We start from the raw sequence: 27,518 nt of genomic DNA on the forward strand, positions 1-27,518 counted from the left end.
ATAGCAGGGACACAATCCACATGCTTTGTGGACATTTGGACATCGTGACCAAGGCAGTATCTGACTCTCAGTCAAAAGTACCTAAAGCTTTGGCTCAGTTTATGCTGTTGGGGAGAGATCACCATATATTTTATCCAACCTGCTGTTCAACCTGCAAGGAGGCAGAAGAAGTCCTCATATGGGTAAGAAAAAGTTTCTATTTCAACATGTCTCCACCAGATGCCCCAGTGATCACATCCGTCCCCAGCAACAAGGATGTGACAGAGAACACCAGTCCCAACATCGACTGTAGCAGTAACATCACACCAGGCAACCCTTCAACAACAAGCTACAGGTGGACAGGTCCAGGTGGTTACAGCAAGGATGGGGCTGTACTTGACAGACGTGTAACCAGGACTCAGGGAGGAGTGTACATCTGTACTGCCTCCAACACTGCAGGACTGTCAGACACAGCTCAGGTCAACGTCAATGTGCAGTGTAAGTATGTCATTCATGCTACCGCTATTACCAAATATGCCCTTTGCATGAACGCGTGATCACTTTGTAATACTGTACATTGGCATATGTGGTCATCATCAGCTTCATTAAAACAAAAAGTTATAAAAACTGTCGTTACAATATCCTTAAAACTGCTAATGTGGCTGTATTTTTAAAGACTTAGTTTTTAGACATAGATGCATTGAAATAGACATTAAAATACACTTCCTCAGACAGAGTTGAGTTGAGTTGAGTTGAGCTTTACGTCACATCGGCATTTTTCCAGCCATATAGTGACGAGAACAAGTTTGCATTAGTAAATATTGTAAGTACATACTCGGAATGAGTTTTGTTTCAAAGACATTTATTGGTTACATTGTCATTCAAAAGCAGAAAAAGTCATAGCATCAAATTTAAAGGCAGGCGGTTTGTTACATTTCATAGTTACAATTTATGGTTGTTACATTTCACAGTTACAATTTATGATACAGATCAACTTCCCTCAGGTAGTTCAGTATCAGATGGGCGCTCACGCGTGAGAACAGATCTTTTAGGTTTGTTGTATCATAATGTGAGTCCCTTGCAGGCGATAAGTCCACGCAGTCAAGCAGAATATGCTTGACGGTGATCACCTCATCGCAAAGATATGGACATACCTAATGCACGTGCTCTGTAAATTGCCCTGTGCAGTTAACCGGCGACTATATTTCAGTTATGTACATATTTATATTTGGTCATAATCAGACTAATTGAAATAAAGAATTTATAAATGCTATTTCTACAATATGTCTTAAAAACTGCCAATGATGTAATCAATCACTTACATTTGAGACATAAATGTATTGAAACAGTCATCAAGATATGGAAAAAACATATCAACGGTATTGTCCATACTTAAAAGGAGTTAACATGATATGTTCCTTTCACCATTTCTTTCAAACAGACGCCCCAGTGATCACATCCGTCCCCAGCAACAAGGATGTGACAGAGAACACCAGTCCCAACATCGACTGTAGCAGTAACATCACACCAGGCAACCCTTCAACAACAAGCTACAGGTGGACAGGTCCAGGTGGTTACAGCAAGGATGGGGCTGTACATGACAGACGTGTCACCAGGACTCAGGGAGGAGTGTACATCTGTACTGCCTCCAACACTGCAGGACTGTCAGACACAGCTCAGGTCAACATCAATGTGCAGTGTAAGTATGTCATTCATGCTACCATGATTCCTTAAAACACACGAAATTGTGGAAACTCTCTGTGTTATGTTCCCCGAGAACTGCAAAACCTTCTCACCCAGATGGACCCATTCCGGACCCACGTGCCCAAATTGGTGACTTGTTATTCCCTTACTTTTAAGCCAACAGTATGGTTGGGAAGAGTAGTTTCTGTGTTTAGTGCTAGCCATCCTATCAAAATTCTAAATATTTCAAACTATGAGGCCTACGTTATAGTTTTCGATCTTATATTTAACACATCTACTTGTTACCTTCTATAGTATTTAGTAACATAGAAATAGTCCACGCCTTCTTAGTCTGTCTGTCCGTACATCCGTAATCATTTTGTTTCCAGAGCATAACTTGAAAAAAGAAAATTCAACGACAGATATATCAGACAGATCCCAAAATTGTGCCTTTTGCTATTTGCAGATTTGTGGACTTCATTTCACTGATATTGGTGTGTAACTGACATAGATATACAAAGTTACAAATCCGAATTCCATTATATTACTACTACTCTTGTATATGGACAGACAGATCAGACAGAACTTCTCCCATCAAGTTGGACTTTAGGTAACTGTCAGATAATTTGTTCTTTTAATATTTTAAACATATCCTACTCACATAGTGTACTCTCATGATTCGACAGCTGAGTGGAAACAAACTACAAACAGTTTTTGGCCTCTCTTGTAACATTCGCCCAAAAAAACACGCCCCACTGCTCCCGATCCTGGAAAGCCTCAGCCTCTGTGAAGCATGCAGCAAGCCACTGTGAAGGGAACACTTTTTAAGCTCAAATAGTCTACCTCGGGCACAGAAGATTCTACTTCAGGGAAAAGGCAGTTTTGTTCTCAATGCTCTAAGATCTTCTCTTCCTCGGATCCCTGGTCTTCGTGTATGGTGAGTGAGTGAGACATATTTTAAAGTCACATCGGCAATATTTCAGCCATTTTTACTTCGTCATAAATACATGTAAATCACTAAAAGCCTGCCAACGAAGGACAATAAAACCAACTAGAATATCACCGACACAATAAATAAAACTAGTATCTATCTCTAAAACTGGATTTCAAATTAGGACAATGTAATATAAAAGACGGGTTGTGGATCACCAGCAACCGAAGGTAGATCACCATACTAGGGACCATGGGGACTTACCAGCAGCTTTGCTACCTGCATGGACCCCAGCTGGATTTATACCATCCCTTTGTCCGCTGGCGAGTGAAGGAAAGTTAAGCCATAATATAAAATCACATAAATACTACTTTTAAAAATCCTGGAAAGTTGAAATGTACTTTGAAGGTTTTGGGACTTACGTATCCTCACGGGGGTGCAACAATTTTACATTACTTTAACCGCCTTTGAGGGTACAGCCACTAACAATCTTAGTTGATAATCTCAAATACCAAAAATAAAACATTAATCTATTTACAAAACATATTTCAAACCTTATGCAGCAATTCTATTTCCTTTAAAAACTCGATAATTAAATGCTAGTTTACATTATTAAAAAGATCCTTGACCGTTTAAACACTGAAGTATTTATCCCTTGTGATGGAAAAATCAACAGTCAAGCAGGACATTGTTCACCGTGATTCTCCCATCACAAGGCATACAAAATGGAGGCCACTAAGACATCGTCACATAATGAGCTCTTCAAAGCTGAACTGACAGCCCAAGTAGGTGAAACCGATAATAGGCTTTTGTAATGTAATTTATTAACATCTACATGGGTGCCCCACTTCTGCATCAGATCTAGTATATAACACCCACTCCAGATGGGTCAAGATTCATTGCTGCACTAGTGCTGTCTCAAGAGAGAACCCTTTGACAGTAGCAAGAGTTACTTGACCTTCTTTTACCAGCTTTAACTCACTTCTAGTCGAAAGTGTATGAAGCTCCTCTTATCATCATCCGATGTAAAGTTGGAAGATTGCAGAAGTGGCATATAATCTTACTTGTGTACCCACTCAACCATCTATTGCACCAGATATCATTGCTCTTTGGAACTCGATGGACACCCACAATGGTTTCTATGCAGTTTCACTTTATTATCACATGGAGTAAATTCGTGTGTGTGATGTTTCGACTACATATTCGACAAAAGGCTATGCCCATGCACACTGGATCTAAAGCGTCAACAGAGGACTACTGCACTTTCGAAATAACGAAGAGAGCTGTGAAGCAGGTAGCGTTTTTGTGAGACAGTGCGATAATTGCTTCCATGCACAGATCCTACTACTTTCTTCAAATCCATGAGTACATTCAGTAGTGGTTCAACGAATCAACATTTCCGGGTCCGTTCTACGTCTGTTTCACTATGTACTACCCTCGTTGCCCCATCATGACTTGACAATTTGAATCTCTGTGTAAGAGTTTACTTGACACCGTTTACCCAACTCATCACCTTCATAATCATAGAGTGTCAAGGCTGTGGTCAGTAGACGAACAGTCCCTTCACATAAAGGAACTGAAGGTCAAGGTGGTCATTATAACCCTAAGACATGGGCACAGGACTTTCAGTCAACCAGCCTTCTGTTTCAATCAGACAACTCGACAGTAGTTTGGTACATCAATCATCTGGGCTCCAAGGTTCATCAGATCTTCTGGATAATGCGATTTTTCATCTGACACCCTGTGTATTACAGCAAGACTGACACATACCAGGGGTAAAGAATGTCATCGCCTATGCTCTACCACGACCCGACTGGCTGTCACTATCTGAATAGAGACTACATCTACAGATGTTCACATCAGTCTGCCTTCCGATCACCAACACACAAATAGATCTATTTGCAACCAGGTTCAACAGCCATCTTCCCACACTGTGTTTCCAGTTCCAGATGCCTGGGAGGGTCTAAGCGCTTACACATTTCCACCACCAGCTCTAGTAGTATATAGAACAGCGGTACGAGATCACTACTATTGAATCCCCAGCCAACTTCCTGGTCACTATGACCGTGAGCCAATACTTTCCTGGTCATGTGACACTATTGTCATCACTCAACAGTTAAATATTTTGAATCGCTACTTCTTGGGTTGGGGTAACATTGTGTCGTAAGGTATGACCAATAATTCCTCTCTGGCAAAACCTCTCAGCGGGCCATCTTTCAAATAGTACAAGTTCGGTTCGTCGTCTTTGATGTCCACTTTATCTCTGTTGTAAGTGTTGAACGACCATGTCGGGTCGGTGGCTCGTTTCCGAGTGTCTCCTTCATGTTCTCCCGGCTGGTAGAGTTACCTCACGAGAACCTGTTCGGGTATTTGTTTTTCTTTTCCTTTACAAGATGGTGCAGCCAATTCAGCATTCACTGATTTCAATTTAATAACGTCGGCTGTTTTTTTATTTGTGAGACGAGTGATTTTGTGATTGATAGCCGGCACCACTTGAGGTAGACACACGACCCATTCGGTGTTGGGTTTATTTAGACTTATTTCCTGCGCGTACTGATGCCTGAATAAGGGCTTGACCAAAGTCCTATTGAATCTCTCGACGATGGCTTGGCTGTGATGGGCTCCGGACGCACCACTCCTGGCTCGGATGTCATGCTTGGTTAGTAGTTGTGACACGGCACCCATGAACTCCCGTCTTGGATCAACTTGCAGCTCGGTGGGTCATGTCAGCAGACTCCGTTTGTATATGCGTTCGAACGCATGAGCTACTTGGGTCGAGTCTTTCGCGGTTAAGAGTTCCGCTTCTTTGTAGCGGCTGGCAACGTCAACGACAGTTAGGTTTCATGTCTCACCCTGTCGTGAGTAAGAAATAGGAGGTCGGCTTGGTAAATGCGATTGGGCGTTGACCCGTCAAATTTTCTTCAAGGTACGTAGGGCGGGGTTTGTAGGTAGATTTGCCACAGGGCTTGTTTTTCCAACCACACTTTGGCTTCGTTTTGTGATACTCTTGCTATCTCGGCAAGCTTGTGTCTGGCACTCGCGCCTTTCCAGTATCCACGCGGCTGTAATAAATGTTTTCAAATTTGTTTGGTTGTCGTGACATTATATATATATGTATATTTATTCTTTTAGTTCAATTTTTTCGTTTCTGTCGCTTCTCAGCGTATTTATTTGGTGTTTAATAGTGCAAGTCTTGAACAGGGCTTCCTTGAATCTGGCGTGTTTGATTTGGTTTTTAACCACATATTTTTTCACGCCTTTCGCTTTTCTGATTTCATTATTGTCTGCTTTCAGGATGGAATACATTTTGGGCCTCAAGCCGATGTATTCCGCGATGGGTGTGCCGGATCATTTGTCTTTCATCTTGCCGAGCACTTTGTTATTGATAGTGTCATGCATCAGGTGGTCCTTGGGGTAGTCGCTGGTGTCCGCGTACATGTCATCGGTTCGAATTTCCATCAGCAGGGAATCCATGTCTGTATACAGCACTTCAAACCTAGCACCGTACTGGCCCTTCAGTTCATTGTTATAAAAGTCGTACATCAGGTGTTTGGATAAGTCAAGGATGCTCATCCCCATGTAAACAGGCCGGTTGAATTTGATTTGACATTTTCTAATGTGCAACGCTACCAGATCGTCACTGAATATTTTGCTTCGGGTGAATGCTGGGCTGGCTATCAGTTTCCTGAGTTTTTCTTCCACTTTCGATTGGACTAGTTTCACGTTCACGCATGTTCTCAAATTCTCCATCGTCTTACCGAACACCGAGTTGTTCATGATCTTGTAAAGGTTTTTCTCGAAATCACTGTTGGCCTGCTTTTCGTAATCTGTGTTCATTCTAATGTTGGGCTCCATCCACGGACTCTGGTCGAACTTGAGCACCCTATGAATTTTCGTGAGTTTTAGTCCCAGCGACAAGTACAGTTGCAGGTTGCCATAGTGAACGATATATTAACGCATTCGCCCTCACTTTTTCAGAGATCCATGCAACAGGAAAACATGTCGCTATGTCAACACCCCATTGCCACTGATTTTGATGATGGTTTTCTGGATGATTGCACGACCCACGTTCCGCATGAGTTCGCGTTTGTCGTTGTCGGAAGTCAACGCGATATTAAATGCCAGTCGAACTGTGCCGGGAATGATAAGGTCATTCTCGCCCTGGTTTGGGAATCGAACCAACAGCTCAGATTATTGGTGATAGTCACTGACTGACGCACGGCTTTGGCGCTGAGAGGCTCTCTTAATCTTGGGAAAGGATCTAACTTTCTTCTGTATTCTGACATTGTTATATACATAAAATATATAAGTTGAATATAATTAATATAATGGATGATATTCAGATGGATAATTTGGGTGCTGGTGCGCTCGATGAGGGGGATTACGATGAAGAGACTTCGTTTACCAGCAGCGTCTTGAGCGACGATCTTGTCAAACAAACCGTCAACGATTATTACGATGGTTTAAAACGCGATAAATATTCGGTCGAGCCGCCGTACCGAGACTATTCACAGTTTGTTATCGATAACAAGGGCATACTGTGATTGAGAGCCAAATCAAAGATCGATCTCTTGAAACCATGCACGAGAAATCCGCTCGTTCTGTCAATGCTGGTTGGAAAACACAGCGTTAATTTTCTTCTGGATGAATTCAACCTGCAAGATTACAGTGGCCCACGACCCAAACAACTTCCACTCAAAGTAGTCTGTGATCTGCAAAACGTCAGGACCGAACTCAGCAATGCCGGGGACTTGCCCCAACGTGCTGATGAAACGTCGGACAGCATCGAAAAACTGTTGAGCATGTACTGGAACAAGCCTTTGCCGGGTTTCAAATTTCCTGCTCGAGAACTGCGAGGGCTAGACAAGGCCTTGCGACCCGTTCATGGAACTCTTGAAGAAGATTGGGAAACTGAACGAAATTGACGAGTACATCGCTCGAGAGAAAATAGAACTCTGGCAGGTCCAAGACGAGGAGTCTCTGAAAACCATCATCGAAAAACGATTGCGCGACTTGCAAGATGAGAGACGGACCCGATCAGAATTCACTTCATCGAATCTAGAACAGCAATACTCGGGACCTGATGCAAAAAAGGTGGGACACTCAAGTAGGAAGAAACAAACTCCATGAATTGAAGCCAACAATCGGTTATACCTACTTGGGTTGCCAGTCAAGACGCGATGAGGTAATTATACGACGATGTCGTATTGGCCACAGTCGATTTACACATGACTATCTGCTGAAAACGGATGGGGATGGACCCCCCATATGTGTCTCTTGCGATGAGGTGATCACCATCAAGCATATTCTGCTTGAATGTGTGGACTTATCGCCTGCAAGGGACTCACATTATGATGCAACAAACCTAAAAGATCTGTTCTCACGCGTGAGCACCCATCTGATACTGAACTACCTGAGGGAAGTTGATCTGTATCATAAATTGTAACTGTGAAATGTAACAACCATAAATTGTAACTATGAAATGTAACAAACCGCCTTCCTTTAAATTTGATGCTATGACTTTTTCTGCTTTTGAATGACAATGTAATAAATAAATGTCTTTGAAATAAAACTCACTCCGAGTGTGTACTTACAATATTTACTAATGCAAACTTGTTCTCGTCACTATATGGCTGGAAAAATGCCGATGTGACGTAAAGCTCAACTCAACTCAACTCGATCCCAGATCAGGCGCGTGCGGCAAACCATCGACCGAGCCCTGAACTAAGACACCACATTGGCCGACAGGATCCGAATTTTGTTCCGAGAGCAAGGGATCACCATTGCCAGGGTTCTTACGGCATTGGGCTACATCATATCAACTCTAGTCGTATCGCTGACGGGTGGCAGTGGCATACCAACACCACCGCCAGGTGGTGACATCAGAGACTTGGTAAAAAACTCCGCGAAGCCCTGGCTAAGCTTGCAGGCAAAGCCGCCGAAGAGCTTCCGGGTATCCTGTGTAGAATTTTGAACCAGATGAGGCACAGTCCAACCACGATGCCCCCGACCACCAGCGCTGTTTTACGATTGAGGTGTTCTTTATGTTCAACCACCTCGCATGGTGAAAGGGGCTGTGGTGGTTGTGGTCGAATCCCCCTAGGTTTCGGGGATGATGCCACTATGCCAGTTTCACCAGTCATAGTTGGCGTGATGGTTAAGATGTTGATAGTTGGGTTGATACCCAACTTTTGATCGGCGGTGGCGATGATGATTTCGTTGTTGTAGCCCACCATTTTATGGATTCTCAGTTGCATGTCGCTTGGAGCTATATACAATCCCACACAGAACACGTAGTCGACTTTCGACCGGGCATTCTAACACGTTTTGGTACCGTTGGATGGCACTTGGTAGATCAACTGGAGCATTAAAAGCATCCTCAATGTTGGACACGAACTGTTTCTGCGCATCATAAGTAGTCCCTTTATCCACGATGCTGGCACACGTGTGCACCTGCGAGCCCAGCACGGCCAACACATACGTTTGCATCGAACCGTTCAATCTGACAACAACCCCTTCGACGTACCCAACATATATACTTTCCAATCGTCTTCAACGTATTGAGGCTGCTCCACCTTTTGAACGGTGAAGGCAACACCGCCTTTAAGATTCATACGATCATCTTGCCATTCATTATTCGACAGAGCAAAGTCCTGAAGTAGTAAACCTCGTTACAGTAAATCATCGCTGCTTTCTTTCACAGTGCATTCTCCCATTGGCATTTCCGGAATAGCTCTAACTCCTGGCAATATCATTTCACGACTTCTCTGATTTGTTCCACGGATCTACTATACGGATTGCCCAACCCATGGTTCGTACCCGGTATACGCCAATCCGTGTTCAGATCGATTTCGAATTCTTTGTAAATCTCTTCGTAACCCCGCCGATCGTACCGATTTTTCGACGCATCCTACGACTTGTCCTGTGGAAGCACGGCGCTGATTTCTTTGAGTATGCGTCTGATCTGGTAGTACACGTGAAACGAGAATACAGATCGACTCAATGGGTTGCGACGCGTGTCGTTCAAGGTCACGCTGCACCCTGTCGTCGCACACCACAGGTCGAAATTGAATTGATTCTGCCAGAATTGCATAGGGTTGTGAAACCATGTGTGGACTGCCTTGACGTTCGTGACCGAAAGCCTATACTTTTCAAAGACATCGATAAATCGAGCTCGAAAGTGGGAACCATCCTTCGCATCCACCATGATTTTCATGTGCGTGAGATTGGTAGCACTTATATTATCGCTTTTGGGATAAATAACCCCCGGTTTTTACATTTTAAAATTATTATATAATGGATATGTATACTTTAATATGTACGTAACACTTCTAGGAATAACGAGCGGTGAGTCCGTTCAACTGATGCACGCGATCGATAACACGTCAGGTCAACTCGAAGATGCACTCTGCAATATCACCTACCTACAGCGATGGACCCACATCAACAGCAGCAACAACAGGCTATTCGTCAATGATAAACGTAACCACATAACACTACAGTGTGTGCTCGCTCATCGATGAAGTCTTCCGAGTTGAGTTGAGTTGAGTTGAGTTTGGCTTTACGTCACATCGGCATTATTCCAGCCATATAGTGACGAGAACAAGTTTGCATTAGTAAACATTTAAGTACATACTCGGAATGAGTTTTATTTCAAAGACATTTATTGATTACATTGTCATAATAACCTCCTCAGTGACCTCCAATGTGGTTTCCGAAAAAACCGAAGTACCATTGACCATCTGGTGCGTCTGGACTCATTCATCAAAAGCTCCATTGTCAACAAACAACATGCAGTATCTATCTTTTTCGACTTAGAAAAAGCATATGATACAACATGGAAACATGGTATCCTTAAAGATTTACACGAGTTTGGATTGAGGGGTAGACTACCTCAAATCATATCTCGGTTTTTAAATAACAGACAATTTCAAGTTCGGGTGGGTTCCACACTGTCTGACTATTTCCACCAAGATCAGGGCGTTCCCCAAGGCAGCATCCTGTCTGTCACGCTTTTTAGCATCAAAATTAACAGCCTCACTAACGTCCTGAACAGTTGCGTTGATGGGTCCCTTTTAGGTGGATGACTTCAATATCACATGTCGTGGTAAGAACATGCATGCAATAGAAGGCAGCTACAACTCTGCCTTAACAAAATCAAAAATGGGCCAATGAAAATGGTTTTAAGTTTTCAAAATCCAAAACGAATTGTATTCACTTTTGCCGTAAATACAAACCACACAAGGATCCAGACCTAACTTTAGATGGTACTCCCATCAAGGTAGTAGAAGAGGCCAAATTCCTTGGACTCATATTCGACCGCCACCTGACATTCTTACCACACATAAAATATTTGAAAACCAAGTGCTTGAAGGCTCTAGACTTGCTAAAAGTAGTTTCAAATACAGGCGGGGGGAGGATCAGACCACCCTCCTTCACTTGTACAGATCATTAGTTAAGCAGTAAACTAGATTATGGCTCCATTGTCTACGGTGGAGCCTGCAAAAGCAATTTAGAAAAATTAGACTCTATCCACCACCAAGGACTGATGCTCTGCCTGGGAGCTTTTAGGACCTCTCCGGTGAACAGTCTATATGCAGAGGCCAATGAACCTTCCTTGAACAACGCCGCATTAAACTCTCACTGCAGTATATCACTAAATTACGTTCAAATGATTCCAATCCAGCATACAATTGTGTTTTCAACCCACTCTATGAAAACTTATTTCCTAAACTGCCAAGCCTGGTTCCACCACTTGGAATCAGGATCAAACCACACATAACTGCAGTTAAAATTGATCTCGACATCATTGCACCATACCGACTTCTATCCTCACCACCATGGCAATGGGTGAAACCACAGAGTCGATCTCACCCTCACCAAACTCAAAAAGTCTGAAACAAATCCCTTGGTGTTCCAACAGGAATACAACCAGTTACGTTCTAAGTATAACACTCACAGATCCATTTTCACAGACGGATCCAAGGACGATGGCCAAGTTGCCAGTGCTACAGTCATTGGAGCTAAGACTGTCTCCTCTAGGATCCCCGACAACAGTTCCATTTTCACCGCTGAAGCCAAAGCTATCTACTCTGCTTTGACCTACATTCAACAGCAAAATCAGTCCAAAAACTTCATTGTATTTACAGATTCATTATCCTGCCTTCAAGCACTTCTAAATGTGACTTCAAGTCACCCAATCATCCTGGACATATTAGAACTGTACAACGACCTTTTTACTCGCCAATATGACATCATCCTCTGCTGGTTGCTGGGTCACGTCGGCATAGCAGGTAACACTAAGGCCGATGCTGCAGCAAAAGCAGCTCTCGAAAAGCCCCTATCTCCACTGCTAATCCCATACAGTGACCTCAAACCCACTATCAAAAGCTATACTCGGGACCTGATGCAAAAAAGGTGGGACACTCAAGTAGGAAGAAACAAACTCCATGAATTGAAGCCAACAATCGGTTATACCTACTTGGGTTGTCAGTCAAGACGCGATGAGGTAATTTTACGACGATGTCGTATTGGCCACAGTCGATTTACACATGACTATCTGCTGAAAACGGATGGGGATGGACCCCCCATGTGTATCTCTTGTGATGAGGTGTTCACCGTCAAGCATATTCTGCTTGAATGCGTGGACTTATCGCCTGCAAGGGACTCACGTTATGATGCAACAAACCTAAAAGATCTATTCTCACGCGTGAGCGCCCATCTGATACTGAACTACCTGAGGGAAGTTGATCTGTATCATAAATTGTAACTGTGAAATGTAACAACCATAAATTGTAACTATGAAATGTAACAAACCGCCTTCCTTTAAATTTGATGCTATGACTTTTTCTGCATCAGGTCCCGAGTATAACTTTTGATAGTGGGTTTGAAATCACTGTACGGGATTAGCAGTGGAGATAGGGGCTTTTCGAGAGCTGCTTTTGCTGCAACATCGGCCATAGTGTTCCCTGCTATGCCGACGTGACCCGGTAACCAGCAGAGGATGATGTCATATTGGCCAGTAGAAAGGTCGTTGTACAGTTCTAATATGTCCAGGATGATTGGGTGACTTGAAGTCACATTTAGAAGTGCTTGAAGGCAGGATAATGAATCTGTAAATACGATGAAGTTTTTGGACTGATTTTGCTGTTGAATGTAGGTCAAAGCTCAGAAGATAGCTTTGGCTTCAGCGGTGAAAATGGAACTGTTGTCGGGGATCCTAGAGGAGACAGTCTTAGCTCCAATGACTGTAGCGCTGGCAACTTGGCCATCGTCCTTGGATCCGTCTGTGAAAATGGATCTGTGAGTGTTATACTTAGAACGTAACTGGTTGTATTTCTGTTGGAACACCAAGGGATTTGTTTCAGACTTTTTGAGTTTGGTGAGGGTAAGATCGACCTGTGGTTTCACCATTTGCCATGGTGGTGAGGACAGACGTCGGTATAGTGCAATGATGTCACAGATCAATTTTAGCTGCAGATATGTGTGGTTTGATCCTGATTCCAAGTGGTGGAACCAGGCTTGGCAGTTTAGGAAATAAGTTTTCATAGAGCGGGTTGAAAACACAATTGTATGCTGAATTGGGCTCATTTGAACGTAATTTAGTGATATACTGCAGTGAGAGTTTAATGCAGCGTTGTTCAAGGGAAGGTTCATTGGCCTCTGCATATAGACTGTCTACCGGAGAGGTCCTAAAAGCTCCCAGGCAGAGCATCAGTCTTTGGTGGTGGATAGAGTCTAATTTTTCTAAATTGCTTTTGCAGGCTCCACCGTAGACAATGGAGCCATAATCTAGTTTACTGCGAACTAATGATCTGTACAAGTGAAGGAGGGTGGTCTGATCCCCTCTCCACTCTGTATTTGAAACTACTTTTAGCAAATCTAAAGCCTTCAAGCACTTGGTTTTCAAATATTTTATGTGTGGTAAGAATGTCAGGTGGCGGTTGAATATGAGTCCAAGGAATTTGGCCTCTTCTACTACTTTGATGGGGAGTACCATCTAAAGTTAGGTCTGGATCCTTTATTGGTTTGTATATACGACAAAAGTGAATACAATTCGTTTTGGATTTTGAAAACTTAAAACCATTTTCATTGGCCCATTTTTGATTTTGTTAGGCAGAGTTGTAGCTGCCTTTCTATTGCATGCATGTTCTTACCACGACATGAGATATTGAAGTCATCCACGAAAAGGGACCCATCAACGCAACTGTTCAGAACGTTAGTGAGACTGTTAATTTTGATGCTAAAAAGTGTGACAGACAGGATGCTGCCTTGAGGGACGCCCTGATCTTGGTGGAAGTATTCAGACAGTGTGGAACCCACCCGAACTTGAAATTGTCTGTTATTTAGAAACCGACATATGAATTGAGGTAGTCTACCCCTCAATCCAAACTCGTGTAAATCTTTTAGGATACCATGTTTCCATGTTGTATCATATGCTTTTTCTAAGTCGAAAAAGATAGATACTGCTTGTTGTTTGTTGACAATGGAGTTTTTGATGAATGATTCCAGACGCACCAGATGGTCAATGGTACTTCGGTTTTTCCGAAACCACATTGGAGGTCACTGAGGAGGTTATTGGTCTCCAAGTACCAGATTAATCGATTGTTGACCTTGTGCTCCATGGTTTTGCAAAAGCAGCTAGTTAGTGATATAGGACGGTAGTTTCAGGGATCAGTGTGATCGCGACCGGGTTTTGGTATAGGGATGATGATGGCATTGTGCCACGAAGGGGGGAAGTGTGCGGATGTCCAGATGTCATCAAATATATTTAGGAGTGTTTCCAGGCCTGTGTCAGGGAGGTGTTTCAGAAGCTGATAATGGATTTCATCAGCTCCTGCCGCAGTGTCGTGAGCCTGTCCTAGGGCAGTACGTAATTCATGGAGGGAAAATGTTTCGTTGTAATCCTACCCATTATCGGAGTTAAAATTGACTGGTTTCTTTTCTTGTTGAGTTTGATATTTCTGGTTGATAGGAGTAAGAATTGTTTGGAAGTGGTCGCTTCCAAAAAGGTCGTCATGGACCGACCATTCGAACTCATTTAAAAGATTAGAATCTGTAAGTGATAGATCGAGAGCAGAGTATGTTCCAGTGGCAGGATGGAGGTAGGTGTTGAAGATGCATACATCATTATTTAAGAGAAACTCTTCAAGTATCTTTCCCTTACTATTTGTATCAGTACTCCCCCATAGGGGGTTATGGCCGTTGAAGTCGGCCATGATTATGCAGGGCTTCGGGAGTTGATCATATAAGTTCTGAAGATCTGATAGGCGAACAGTTGAGGTGGGAGGGAGATAGAGGGAACATAGTGTAAACCCTATGTTCAGAGTCATGCGGAAAGCAACAGTTTGTAGGTTGGTTTTAAGTGCAACAGGGCTATGAAGGATGCCCTGCCTCACCAGGATAGAAGTGCCTCCTGTAGCCTTTACACCGGGAGGAGAAAAGGAGTGATAGGAACTGTACCGACGGATGTCAAATTTATCGGTCCTTTTTAGGTAGGTTTCTTGGAGACAAAACGCAGATGGTTTGAAGTCTTGAATCAATAACTGTAATTCATTATAATTATTCTTAAGTCCTCTGCAATTCCATTGGATCATGTTTTGTGGAGTCATGGTGCTTCCACTGGTGACATGTCACGTGAACGTGAGAAAGCGTTTGATGAACTTTTATTGGTGTCAGGTGGAGTTACCTCCATATCCAGAGGGCCAAAGGAGTTATGGACCTCGATGGGGACCTCTGAAGGAGAGGTGGCCTTTGGTTTTGTGTTTGGCAGTTCAAGTTGTTTTAGTCTCTCTAGCCTCTTTCTTTCCCTTTTTCTGCGCGCAGTTTCTGTTTCTGGTTTTGGCATTTGTTCTGGTGTTTGTGATTCAGAAGTTTTGACTTTTGGCGTTTGAGATGGAGTGGCTGAGATAGGCTGAGTTGTGTTGAGTTGAGTTGGCTGAGAAGACGTGACCCATGTCAGGTCAGTCTGACATGAGATGGTTGCATTAGTGATGGTAGGACGGGAGACAGCAGAAGAGTAGGTGATGGCTGAAGGGGCTGCAGTTAGACTTGCAACCCTCTTCTTTGCTTCGTGAAAGGAGATATTTTCTTTGTGTTTAATCTTCAGTATCTCGGATTCGCGTTTCCATACTGGGCAGAACTTGGAAGAGGCCATATGGTTACCACCACAGTTTGGGCACTTCACTTTCTTAGTACAGTCGTTGCCCTCATGCTTGTCACCACAGCGGTAACAGACAGCAGAGGAACGACAGGACTTGGATCCATGTCCAATTTTTTGGCAGTTGTAGCACCGGAATGGATTGGGGACATACACCTCCACACCAATGCTACAATAACCAGCTCTAATCGAGTCAGGAATGTTTGCTCGCGCCAAACGTGAAGAGATAGGTGTTCGTTGGTTGAACAACACCATCCTTTTTGAAGGTAAATCGTTTGACGGCTGTGGCCGGATTGCTGAGATAGTTCCTTGACAATTTGTTCTTCAGTCATGTCAGACAGGCATCGAGCTCTGTCCGTACAATGCCTCTACGAATTAAGGGTTTTGTGTGCTGAGACAGCGACCTTGATATTTACAAATTCTTGTATTTTGAGAAGATTTAAATATTGTTGTTTCCGGGTACATTCTATCAGGAGAGAGCCAGATCGGAGCTTTGTGACATTGGCAACCTCTCCGCAGATACCAGCGATACCTTTGGAGATTGCAGAAGGGTTCAATTGCAAAGGTTGCTTGTCACAAACCTCAATAATCAGGAAGCGTGGCCAGTAGTCAGGTCGGGGGGGGGCGTACTCTCGTCAGACGAGGAATGGTCGGTATCCATGTGTCTTCGTTTTGAACAGGGGTATTGGGAAGCCATGTCGTGGGTAATGTGGTTCGGCATCCTCTCTCCCCACCCACCGTGGAGTGTCAACAAGGACGATCTTATATTGCAGCGGATCTTCAAACTGCAAAGACCAGAGATAAGGAGATGGTATACTCCAGCGAATTTGACATGAAATGCTGTAGCTGCCTACCAGATTAAAGGTCAGGATGGTTCTGTACATGACAATCAATTGGAGACGTACAGAAATCGGAGGTCAGCATCACCAGATTGGCTCATGAGCTTTGTCTTCTGTGCATGGGTCTGCGAGGCTAAATTGTTTCGTAGAGTATTTGTTAACATTTTGAACATGGTCAAAAGTGTTATGTAATACCACGTTTTGTATAGACATTCCATGCACAGGGCAAGGCGTGACCAGCTGATTGGTAGAATCGGGCCTATTCTACCACCCATCTAGGCAAAGTTAGGGTCGAAGTGGTGTGTTGGATTATTGAACACTATTGCCGGTTCCGTCATCCTCAACCACCAGACTTCCTTCCTCTGCCGACACAGGGATGCAACCCACGGCAAGCGGGTTGCCCAATTTGGTCGCCTCTTACGACCAGCAATGGGGTGCTGTCGACCTATTCGACCCCGGGTCCACACGGGGGTGAAAAGCCATTCGCCTTACCCAGCACCCACCACAAGGAGGTTGCTCTTCAAGGGGTGCCATGAAGTCTTCAAACCCGTGGGGGTCGAACTCAAAATTAACGACCCGAACGGCATGAATAGACTGTAAACCCACGAATTGGATGTAAACTGTACGCCTTGCAACTTAAAAATAACATTTACAATCGCATTGAAGTCTCCGCCGGGTGATCCGAGAGTAACTTAAGTGATATCATCGATACCCAAGGAGTGAACAGCAACACTTGGTACGCCCTAGTCCGCAGGTCTGGTGTGGTTAAATGGCTGATATACCCAGCGTTTGTTGACAGCAAACTGTTTGACCTAGGCGACGTCGAGGCTACGATCGTCACTCGAAACAAGCAGTACAGCCTCGTCTTCACCGACGACAACAAATTGGTTTTGGTACAATCTCGAACCGACTGGTTTCTCAACATCACGCTTGGCTCCCCATACGTGTTCACAGAAAACAAAGACCACTACCTAAACAAAGTCTTGAACAACGAAACCCTGCTCGTGGCTTACGTCCCGACAGAGAGGCGCAGTGTGATCATCAGTGCACTCTCGAGTACGACATCCCACATGCTATCGAGTAAACCTTGGACCCAAAACGTGGGGTTGCAAATATTGTCTGAAATACGAGGGCATTGTCAACATCCGGGAAAATCGACCGGATAATTCCACGCTGGTCATCCAAGTCTACCTTGGTGAACCACCACCACGTGAAGTCGAAATCGTGAAAGGAATCATACAAGACAACGTTTGCTCTGTTTACGTGCGGGTGAACATTGATTCCCACACCAGTCTGCAGGGAGTCACCATGACTGTGAAAGACACGATATCACTCATCCAAATTTTCCTGCCCGACAACATACATTTCATGGGGTTCAAGTGCACACCGGCGAAATTATCAGAAAAAACAATTGGAAACTATTTTATAACATTTTATATAGATGATGAACAGTTGTCACCCAAACATCACACTCGGTGATCTAGGGGGCACAGAGGGGTTCGATCGACCCGGCGGGGAAAACGCCTTGTGCGTCCTGCCCTTTAAAGACAACGTGTATGAGCGGGTGTATGGCAGACTTGAAAGAACCCGAATGGTTGATCAACATGACCCTCACCACACCTTACATCTCTTTAAACAAAAATAGGTATGTCTCCAAAATTAGGAACAAAGGCGTGGCGTCTTTCATTCTGACTTCTGGTGACATAAGAGTTGGCCAAATACCACATCACACGGGCAACATGTTAGTTTCATACGTGAATTCAAATTTAAGGTTCAACTTACCTGTTTACCTATCAGATCTTATAACTATGAAAGCAGACACCACCCTCGTCATAGAAGTATTTCTCGGAGAGGGTTCAAGCTGAAAACTTTTACCTTTGTTGACAATACATTTGGAAGACATCATACATAGTAGCACCCATTGTCGCATCATCGTTGTCGTATCGTCGGAACCCTTACTGAGATTTATACCCCCCGTAGTAACCCTCTATGGGTTTCGTATAGGCCAAGATTTCCCTGTTAGACTTTCACATATTTTCCTGTACGAGTATCTAAACTGTATAAGCCTCAAATACATTGATCGACCATTAAATAAAACACAATTAAAAAATATCTTATAAAATATATATATGTACACAGGATGGGGATGTACCCAGTCGTAAAAGAAGTAGCAAAAACACTGGCTTTCAATTTCATGGATGGAGCTGACACCACCCTTATGGCAACTAGCATGGGATTAGGCGCGGTAGGTGTCGGGTTATTGTCCACCATCGTAGCCACCATAGTGTGCTAGGCATTGAAATAACAGCTGGAGTGTCAGGGTTGGTGGGATTGGTGTTTAAGTTTGTATCTCGCAAATTACATCATAAAGCATTGAAACACGACGAAATTAGAATTCTAGCCAAAGCAAAGTTAAACACAATAGCTGATCATATTTCCACTGCACTCACGGACAGTAAAATCTCAGAGGATGAGTTTAGTTTGGTCCTGTCTGAACTCACAAAATATCACAAAATGAAACAAGAGATTCGAACCAAGTCTCGTAAAAGCACTGCCATCAGTGAAGACGAGGAAAAAAAGTACATAGAACAAGGAACACAATAAGCCCAACAAGTCTTCATTACGAAACCAAAGAAATCATAAGAGATTCACATTAAATTGTTTCACGGAGATCAACATTATATAGGTTGATATGAAACAACATAGCCGAGTTACCAGGAAGTTGGCTGGGGATTCAAAAGTGGTATATACTTTAGCGGAAGAGATTAGGGCCTGATAAAAGCTTTATTTATGAAATAAAGCCTTACAGGCGCTTTTGTCAAAAGTGATCTCGTACCGCTATTCTATATACTACTGCTCTACTTCCAAGAGTGTTGCAGGAGCTTCAGTCCACCAAGACGAAAACACTGTTTTGGTTGTGTCCGGAGTTGGTTTGTTGATCTGCGGGAGCTCGCCAATCCAGACCCATTGGCTCTACCCAGTCGAGACGACATACTGGTCCATCTGGTACACAAGAAAAAAAATGGTGATTTCCAAAAATTTCCAATTTGGAAATATCATATTTCCAAAAATTTCCAAAATTGGAAAGATGATATTTCGAAGGCTTGGAAATTTTTGGAAATTTAGGAAGGATTTTACGACTACTTCTTTCAGTTTCTCCTTTTGCCAAGGATCCCCGTGAGTGTATAGACTGTGTATTCGTCCTCCTAGGAGTGTATTCGTCCTCCTATGCGATCAACTGTTACCAGGGAGACTATAAGACGTTGTAGATTATTCCTGGTATAACTTCTTTCGTCTGCATCCTTGTTGTTCTATGTGTCAAAAATTGACATTAACTGTCATATTTGCCCTGATATGGCTAGCATTTTCCAAAATACAGTTTTAAGTGTATGGTTTACTTATTATCCACAAAAGCGCAAATAGTTTTTGACCTGTCACGGTTTGCATAAACACAAATTACATAGACCTACGTTACATCATTGATTAAATAAAAGTTTACCGGACCCACTGACTGACTGGCCAGGGTTTATTACATGTCATAAAAGTGAACCCTTGCCAGGGAATAATAGGCTTATTGTAGTAGAATACATTCTTTAATGGTACCCTCTAATTAACACCTGACACAAGGGATGGACCGTTTGGGTGGTTTATCATTGCGAAATCAACAGTCAACAGACCATGAAATGTTGTTTTAAGACTGTAGGCGAATAGAGAGCAACCCGTTTGGGTTTGTGGTCAGAGACGGTGTTATGCAGTTGGTGTATTCACGAAATATCATGAACTTAATAATAGATAATTGGTTATATTGTCCACACACAGGCGGACTGGGGCAAAAAGAACCCAAATGAATTCCTTCTTACAAACTTCATAGTGTAACTAATTAATTTGGTCATATACAATAAAAGGTGACGTAACGTTAAATAATTTCTAGAGAAATCACTACACAAGTTTATATCACAGGTGATTCCAGAGACAAATAGTTTATCAGATTCTAGTTTATGAAAAGCATTAAATTCCAAACAAACCAATCTGTTCTCTAATGCTCATGAATTATTACCACTTACATACCATAGTTTGAGATGTCGACTCAGGAAGCCGACCTTTCGATTCTTATAATGCTCAGGACATTGACAAGGGGTACGCTTTAAAGTTTGGGTGTTATTTTAGCACATGGCTAATCTCATGTGACGTGTTATTACAAACTGGTGGTTGATGGAAGTGAACACATCGCACACTGAAGCCGACGGTGTAAAAACATGATCAAAACAATCATATGGTAAACACATTTAAAAGGACACTGATCCAGAGCAATTTCCGCTCACTGGTTGTTGCTTTTGTTATTGCTTTTCTCCCCTGAGCACCCGGATGATATCCCAGTATTTTGGATTGGTTCGTGACCTTTGCTGCGCAACCCGCATGCGCAATTGATCGTATAGGTGTAGATTGATCAACAAAAATAAAATCTTTTTTACTCGATTATGTTTCCATCATTTAATCATAACAAATGAAAACAGTTTGAAGTTTAATCATCTGCCAGTGGTAAAAAATGTCAGGACTGTAAAATAACGAAGTCAATGTATGTGTCAGGGTAGAGACTGCGATCTGGTAGAATCTCCGATCCTACCAGTAGAGATTGCGATCGGAGTCTCTACCATTCCTGCTGGCAGTTCGTCTCGTATTAGTTCGTATTAGTGTTGATGAATTTTACTTGTTCTGTACTTCTCTCAGGTGCATTAACATAACTACCCTTAACTGGTGCAGCTAGTTATCCCATGTTTGAGAGCGAAACTTCGCGACTCAGTGACCAAGACGCTGTCAAAAATGGGACACTACCTCCACATAAAGGAACAATATGCCATTGATCTGCAGCTGACAGAATCCTGTTCCATGTCAAGTGTCTTTTAACAGTCTAATACCCGAAAAAGGGATACATCGATTCAGTTTTCACATTGGTGTATAATCTCATTGGTCAACTAATTGCATGATGTCCGCCATTCTTTAAAAAGGTAATTTAATTAGCCAATAATGAGCATTTAATCCACTTGTGTTTTTCTTGGCTTGGTCATCTCCTCCTCACCCTCCCCACCCACCCATACCATTGTCTTGCTAATTAACATGGTCTGGTGATCCTCTTACGCCTTAAATAAACAACTTGCCCGACTGGTAAAAGAGGAACACCCCCCTCAACTTACTGGCGGTTAATACATTGAAGGAAAGATATTGTTTTTACACAGGTACAGGGTACAGGACAGGGTGTAATCAGTATAGATTACTAAATCTACATACATAAACACTACTTTTGACAAATCCGCTGTGCAAGAAAAAAGTAATTAATCAATCAGCGTGTTATCGGTTAATCCTTTGATCAATGTTTGTTTTGCATCTCAGCTGATAATTCGTCTTGCTGCAGTTCCATGAGCATATTGCATAACATGTAATACATTTGTCACATCAGACCTTAATTCATAATGCTGAGTAGATGTATTTACTCCAGACACAAGAAATGCGAAATGGGAACCTTTGGCGGGTAACCTGATTGGTATTACCATCATACCTGTTATAAATTCATTAACTGACCATCAAGTGATTGATGACAAATAACAAGTGTAAGTTTATACCACCTAACACTCAGCTGGTTACAGCAAAGAGGGTAGTAATCGCTGAATTGCATGCAATGTTAATTACCTGAAAAAAAGTTATGGGCCGACACTGTTTGGAGGATACGAACGGAACTTCATTGTTGCACAAGAAATACATATAAGCATTTGATGTGTACTGAAGTTAAAATTGTATATACCTGATTACATTTTCATTTGTCATAAATACAATATGTAATAGACATCATATGTTTACATGGCATGATTAAATATCGAGGTAAAAAAACACAGAAATAAGATCAAATTGGAAAATTGGATCAGTCACTATGCCATCTATGCATTAAAAAATTCGAAACGCATATACACTGCTTGTATACTTTATTGCAATCAGACAGGAACTACTGGGGGTATTCTCAAATACATGTAACAGCATCTGATGAGCATCCACCCTTCCTAATGTCCCGCTGTTTGGGTTGAAGAAATTTTGTCAAGGTGGCTAGAAGCCCAGTCCCTGTGTGCGTCACGGTTGAGGGAGCAGATACCGACAAGCATGCACTTTGGTTTGGTAATTAGACTATTGGCGAGAAACATTAATCGCTCTGGATCAGTTCCCCTCTTATTACATGGGGATATATACATGTAATGAGAAGAAGCATGAAAGTGTACATTCGATTTCGAAATGGCTAATGCTCAGCTTGAACATAAGTTTATTCCTACACCTCGTTGGTGCAATATGCCGAAGGCCAAAGACAACCCACGAAGAAGAAATACCGATACCTGGAACGACATCTTCAAGAACTGAGACACCAGTTTCAAAATGAAATGTTAACTGTTAGACAGTTTGCTGATTCAGCGTCTCTTCTTTTACATCTTTAATATATTTATAATGTACTTATAAATGTGTATGTATATTTATAATTATGTAATATTTTGAAACATTTCATAATGTGATGTAATATAACTATTTATAATTCCTGTAAGATGTAGCATGTTGTAACATGATTAAATAAAATCTGTCCATATAGTCTCCCGTTACCACTCGTGGCTTACGCCTTCTATGTTTTTTATGTGTTTTATATTTCAATGTTTATATGCTGTGACTGAAATGAAACACTATCTTTATACATATATTTGGCTCGTTTTCTCATTAGGTGTGCTCTCATTCGCATAATCCGGAATATCCTCTTCTATCAACATGTAGGCCTATCATTGTCTTTATAATCCAATGTTAATTTGCTAACGGACGGGACATCAACATTTCTCTTAACTCATCTGTTTGGACCAAAGGTCGATAGAGGGGAGTTTCCATGTATATTCTCACGCCGTTATCAAGATAACAGTTACTACAACCAGGTGAACAGAAGTATATATGCATAGTGACTAGCAGCAAATTAACACCAGGTAATTCAGCAACTAGCACATCGTTGGGGCCAACAGGACAGTAAGATCAACAAGTCTAAATCCACTCCTTTGTCCAAGTGATGGAATCAATCAACATTCAATCAGCTTGTCTATCCTGAACGTTGTACATCGGAATGCCGCTCTATGCAATAAACATGGAGTTGTTATCACATAAGTGGTATGTTTCGTTGTGTATCCCCATACTGTTTACTGCGGTATAAGTGAAATCTGCTTCACTTTGCGAATGACCAATCTTTTGAAGTTGATTTAAGTTCTACTTAAGTAAACTGCTACCTAACAGATTCATCTTAGATTAAAACATCTCATTCCAAAGTCGTGTTTTCTATTTCAGGTTCTAAGAAATACTGAATTTTACCAGAATCGGTACCAGTTTGACGTGTCTGGTCATGAGTTAACTAACATAGCGATTATATATTTTTGACCATTACATGTGTCATTCACACGTCATGTATGCCATTCTAATGTTCTCTGATCCATTTCATCATACAGCATTTATTTCATTCAATGTTTTGAAGCTCATATGAAACCATGAAAAATGTTACTGTTCCAGTTCCTTTTGAAGAGTGAAATTATTTTTGTTCTTGGAGTGTTCCAACCAATATAGTCATTATGCTTACAATCGGCCTGATTTTAATTAATACCTATCAAGGTAGATGTTATACACGCGTGCATGCACACACACCCACACAAAACATCCGTAATTTGTGAATTCTGTTCAGACGATAAAGAAATATCTAATTTGATAAGAATCACTCTATAAATTATCTTCCCTTACTCTGAGAGAAGCATGGCATTATTCGTTCATTTTTTAATAATTTTATCTGCATAAAAGAAGGTATTATCAAAAATGTGAAACAAACTTCCGTATACTACCATTTCACAAACATTGCGATATTAACCATGGAATAATGTTAAGTTTAGTCTGTTTTCAATGTCATAATATGTGAGGTTCCTCATTCACACATACATACAAACTGACAGCATAACACAAAACAATACTACACTGTTGACGAATCTCTCAGGTGTGTTAGAGTGATAATCACATCGCGACATGATTAACAAACCTACAGCTCAGCAGATTTTAATAACTTACCTTTTTAATAAGAAAAACAAGATTTATGGATGTCAACTTCTTTATTGTGAATAACACGAAGTTTCGGAGTGTATGCTTGCTCCTTCATCAGGTGAAAATCAGATCACAGTAATCCATTCCACTTCTTAATGCCCATCAAAGATTTAACTTACTTCCAGAGGCTTCTTTAAGAGGCATAAAAAACGTGTTAATTAAGTAGGCCTTGTTAACTGGGGACTCTTAACTGCCTTGACTCACTCATCAATCAACAAGGGATTAGGTCCTGGGACGTGCGAAGAACAATAATTTACCATCACCCACCAGTTATCTCCCCTTGTGGACATTTCCAAAATTGTACATTTTGGGAAATCTCATATTTCCAAAATTGGAAACATTGTTCTTGAATATGTCATGCTTCTTGCATATTTCATGCAATTCGAACAGCAACTGTTTGACTGCGTTTCTCCTTTTTTAACACATCCTTGCACTTTGCTATTGCTAGAAGACTCTGAAAATTTACTTAGGTAAATAGGTAAATACAGTTTTAGCACACAGCAAATGTTTATATGTATTTCTTATGCAACAATGAAGTTCTGTCCGTATTCTCAAAATAGTGTCGGCCCATAGGTTTTCACATGCAATACAGCAATTAATACTCCCTTGTTGTAACCCATGTTAGGTGGTATAAACCTACACTTGTCATTTGTCATCATTCACTTGATGGTCAGTTAATGAATTTATAACAGGTATAATCAGTGGTAACACCACTTAGATTACCCGACAAAGGTTCCCATTTTGCATTTCTTGTGTCTGGAGTAAATACTCAACAATATAAACATCGATCAAATGATTAACCCATACTTTTATCTTACACAGCGGATTTGTCAAAAGGTAGTGTTTATGTATGTACATTTACTAATCTATACTGAATACACTCTGTCGTGTCTGTGTCTGCGTAAAACAACATGTATTAGACTGTTGAAAGACACATCATTTGGGACAACTGCAGGTGAATGGTATATCACTCATTTTTGTGGATATTGATGGATACATTCCTTGAACAAAGTAATCGCCTGACATTGTTCTTATAACTCTAATCTGTTTTAATTTTAATAATTGCATTTTGTTGTTTTTTCATTTTTCGTAGCATTCCACAGAATCATTGTTTTCGTCGTGAAGTAATGAGACAGACAACATACACTAGGGCGTGTGCGAATTATGATTTACATTGGCAAACTATAAAATGTCTACATATTCCAGTTATAAGTATAGGCAGATCGCCTGATTTTTATTTAGTTTCAAAATGCATACAAGTATGATAATAAACTAATTAGGATAATAAGACCAAATATAAAGACGCACGTTGACTAGTATCTACATACTGGTGAGTGGACGTTTACCACGTGAATGTAGCAAGAAATTTATTGGGCAGTATTGTCACTTCGACCCCCACCTCGCTTCCGAGGAAGAAATCGTTATGTTACAAGTTGTCTCATGCCAAATCCTGTTGGCCATGATTCAAATACATATTTACCTACAAGTAGAAAGTAGTTTCGATTTTCTAACTTGATGAAAACAAACCATAATCTCATTAATTCTTTAACAGACTTTAGCCCGTGATGTTACGATTATTAAAAAACATCTGCCAGTTTGAGAACAAATGCTATTTAGGTTTGTTTTCACCGAGTTACAAAATCAAAACTACTTTGTACTGGTAGTAAAATCTGTATTTGATTGATGTCAAATAGGATTTTGCATGACATATCTTATAACATAACACTTTCTCTCGTGGAAGCGAGGTGGGTGCCAATATAACACTACTTACAATATTATTGCCACTTCCACCACAACCTCGCTTCCGAGAAAGAAATCGTTATGCTTCAAGTTGTGTCATGGGAAATCTTTTTGGTCATCAATCATATATTTATTGTACTACAACTATAAGGTTGTTTTGATTCTTTAACTTCCGCGAAGCGATCTGAACACATTTAAGATATCGTTCCAAGCTTCCACAACGCTCGCTTCGCACTCATAAACATAACCCATTTAGCACGAACTACGGGGTCCGGTGGAAATTAGTGCATGGTGACACCATCACTCGACCCCTTAGGAGGGCAACGCAACGATTCGTTTTGCCTCGAGTAAGTTTCGTTGTTCAGACCATCCTTTAATGTTGGAATATGGGCGAAAAGTAAATATAAAACAACATGAGCGCTTCTGCCCTCTGTGTATTGTACTTACCATTGAATCAGAGTACCAATTCTTTATTGAATGTTCATTTTACTGTGATCTGAGAAACAGCCTGCTACAACAATACTACATAAATAATCCATGTGAAACTAAATTTATCAACTTATTATTGTCTTGCAATTCTAGAACTGTTAACAATCTTGCTAAGTTTATATTTTTTGCATTGACAAAAAGAGCGAAGTTGTCGAATATAGAGTATAAGGTTAAATGAGACATTGTACATGTTAGCATACAGCTTAATATTATATATGGCGCTGGATTGTATTGTTATCTTCATAATTGTATAACGGGTCGGTGGCCCTTGTACGAAATTAACTCTCACTCACTAGATATAAGCTTCCGATGACACATACTTAAACTAAACGTGACAAAATTCACTTTTCACCCAAAACATTGAACATTTAAAATGTGTTCACCACTGCAATTTCAACTAGTCAAGTCGATCATCCTTTCGTTAACCCCTTAAACAATCATTACTAAAACAACACCAAACATCAAAGACTACCGCCAGTCGCCTTAACGACCCCATGAAACACTCATGCCGCCCCATGCCACTATTGCAATTAGCCCATGCAGAACAGTAATT

General features: G+C 41.5%; 1 protein-coding gene across 1 annotated transcript in view; it reads left to right on the forward strand.

The window, feature by feature from the left end:
• Window positions 1-206: 206 nt before the first annotated feature.
• LOC124260217 (hemicentin-1-like) overlaps window positions 207-27,518 on the forward strand; it is a 121,238-nt gene continuing 93,926 nt past the window's right edge. Inside the window, exons 1-2 of the mRNA XM_046694476.1 lie at window positions 207-477; window positions 1,421-1,678. Coding sequence (XP_046550432.1) covers window positions 207-477; window positions 1,421-1,678 — 529 coding nt within the window. The remainder of the gene's footprint in view (window positions 478-1,420; window positions 1,679-27,518) is intronic.

Source organism: Haliotis rubra, unplaced genomic scaffold (genome assembly GCF_003918875.1).
Source record: "Haliotis rubra isolate DU_JTF1 unplaced genomic scaffold, ASM391887v1 Scf755, whole genome shotgun sequence".
Classification (NCBI taxonomy): domain Eukaryota; kingdom Metazoa; phylum Mollusca; class Gastropoda; order Lepetellida; family Haliotidae; genus Haliotis; species Haliotis rubra.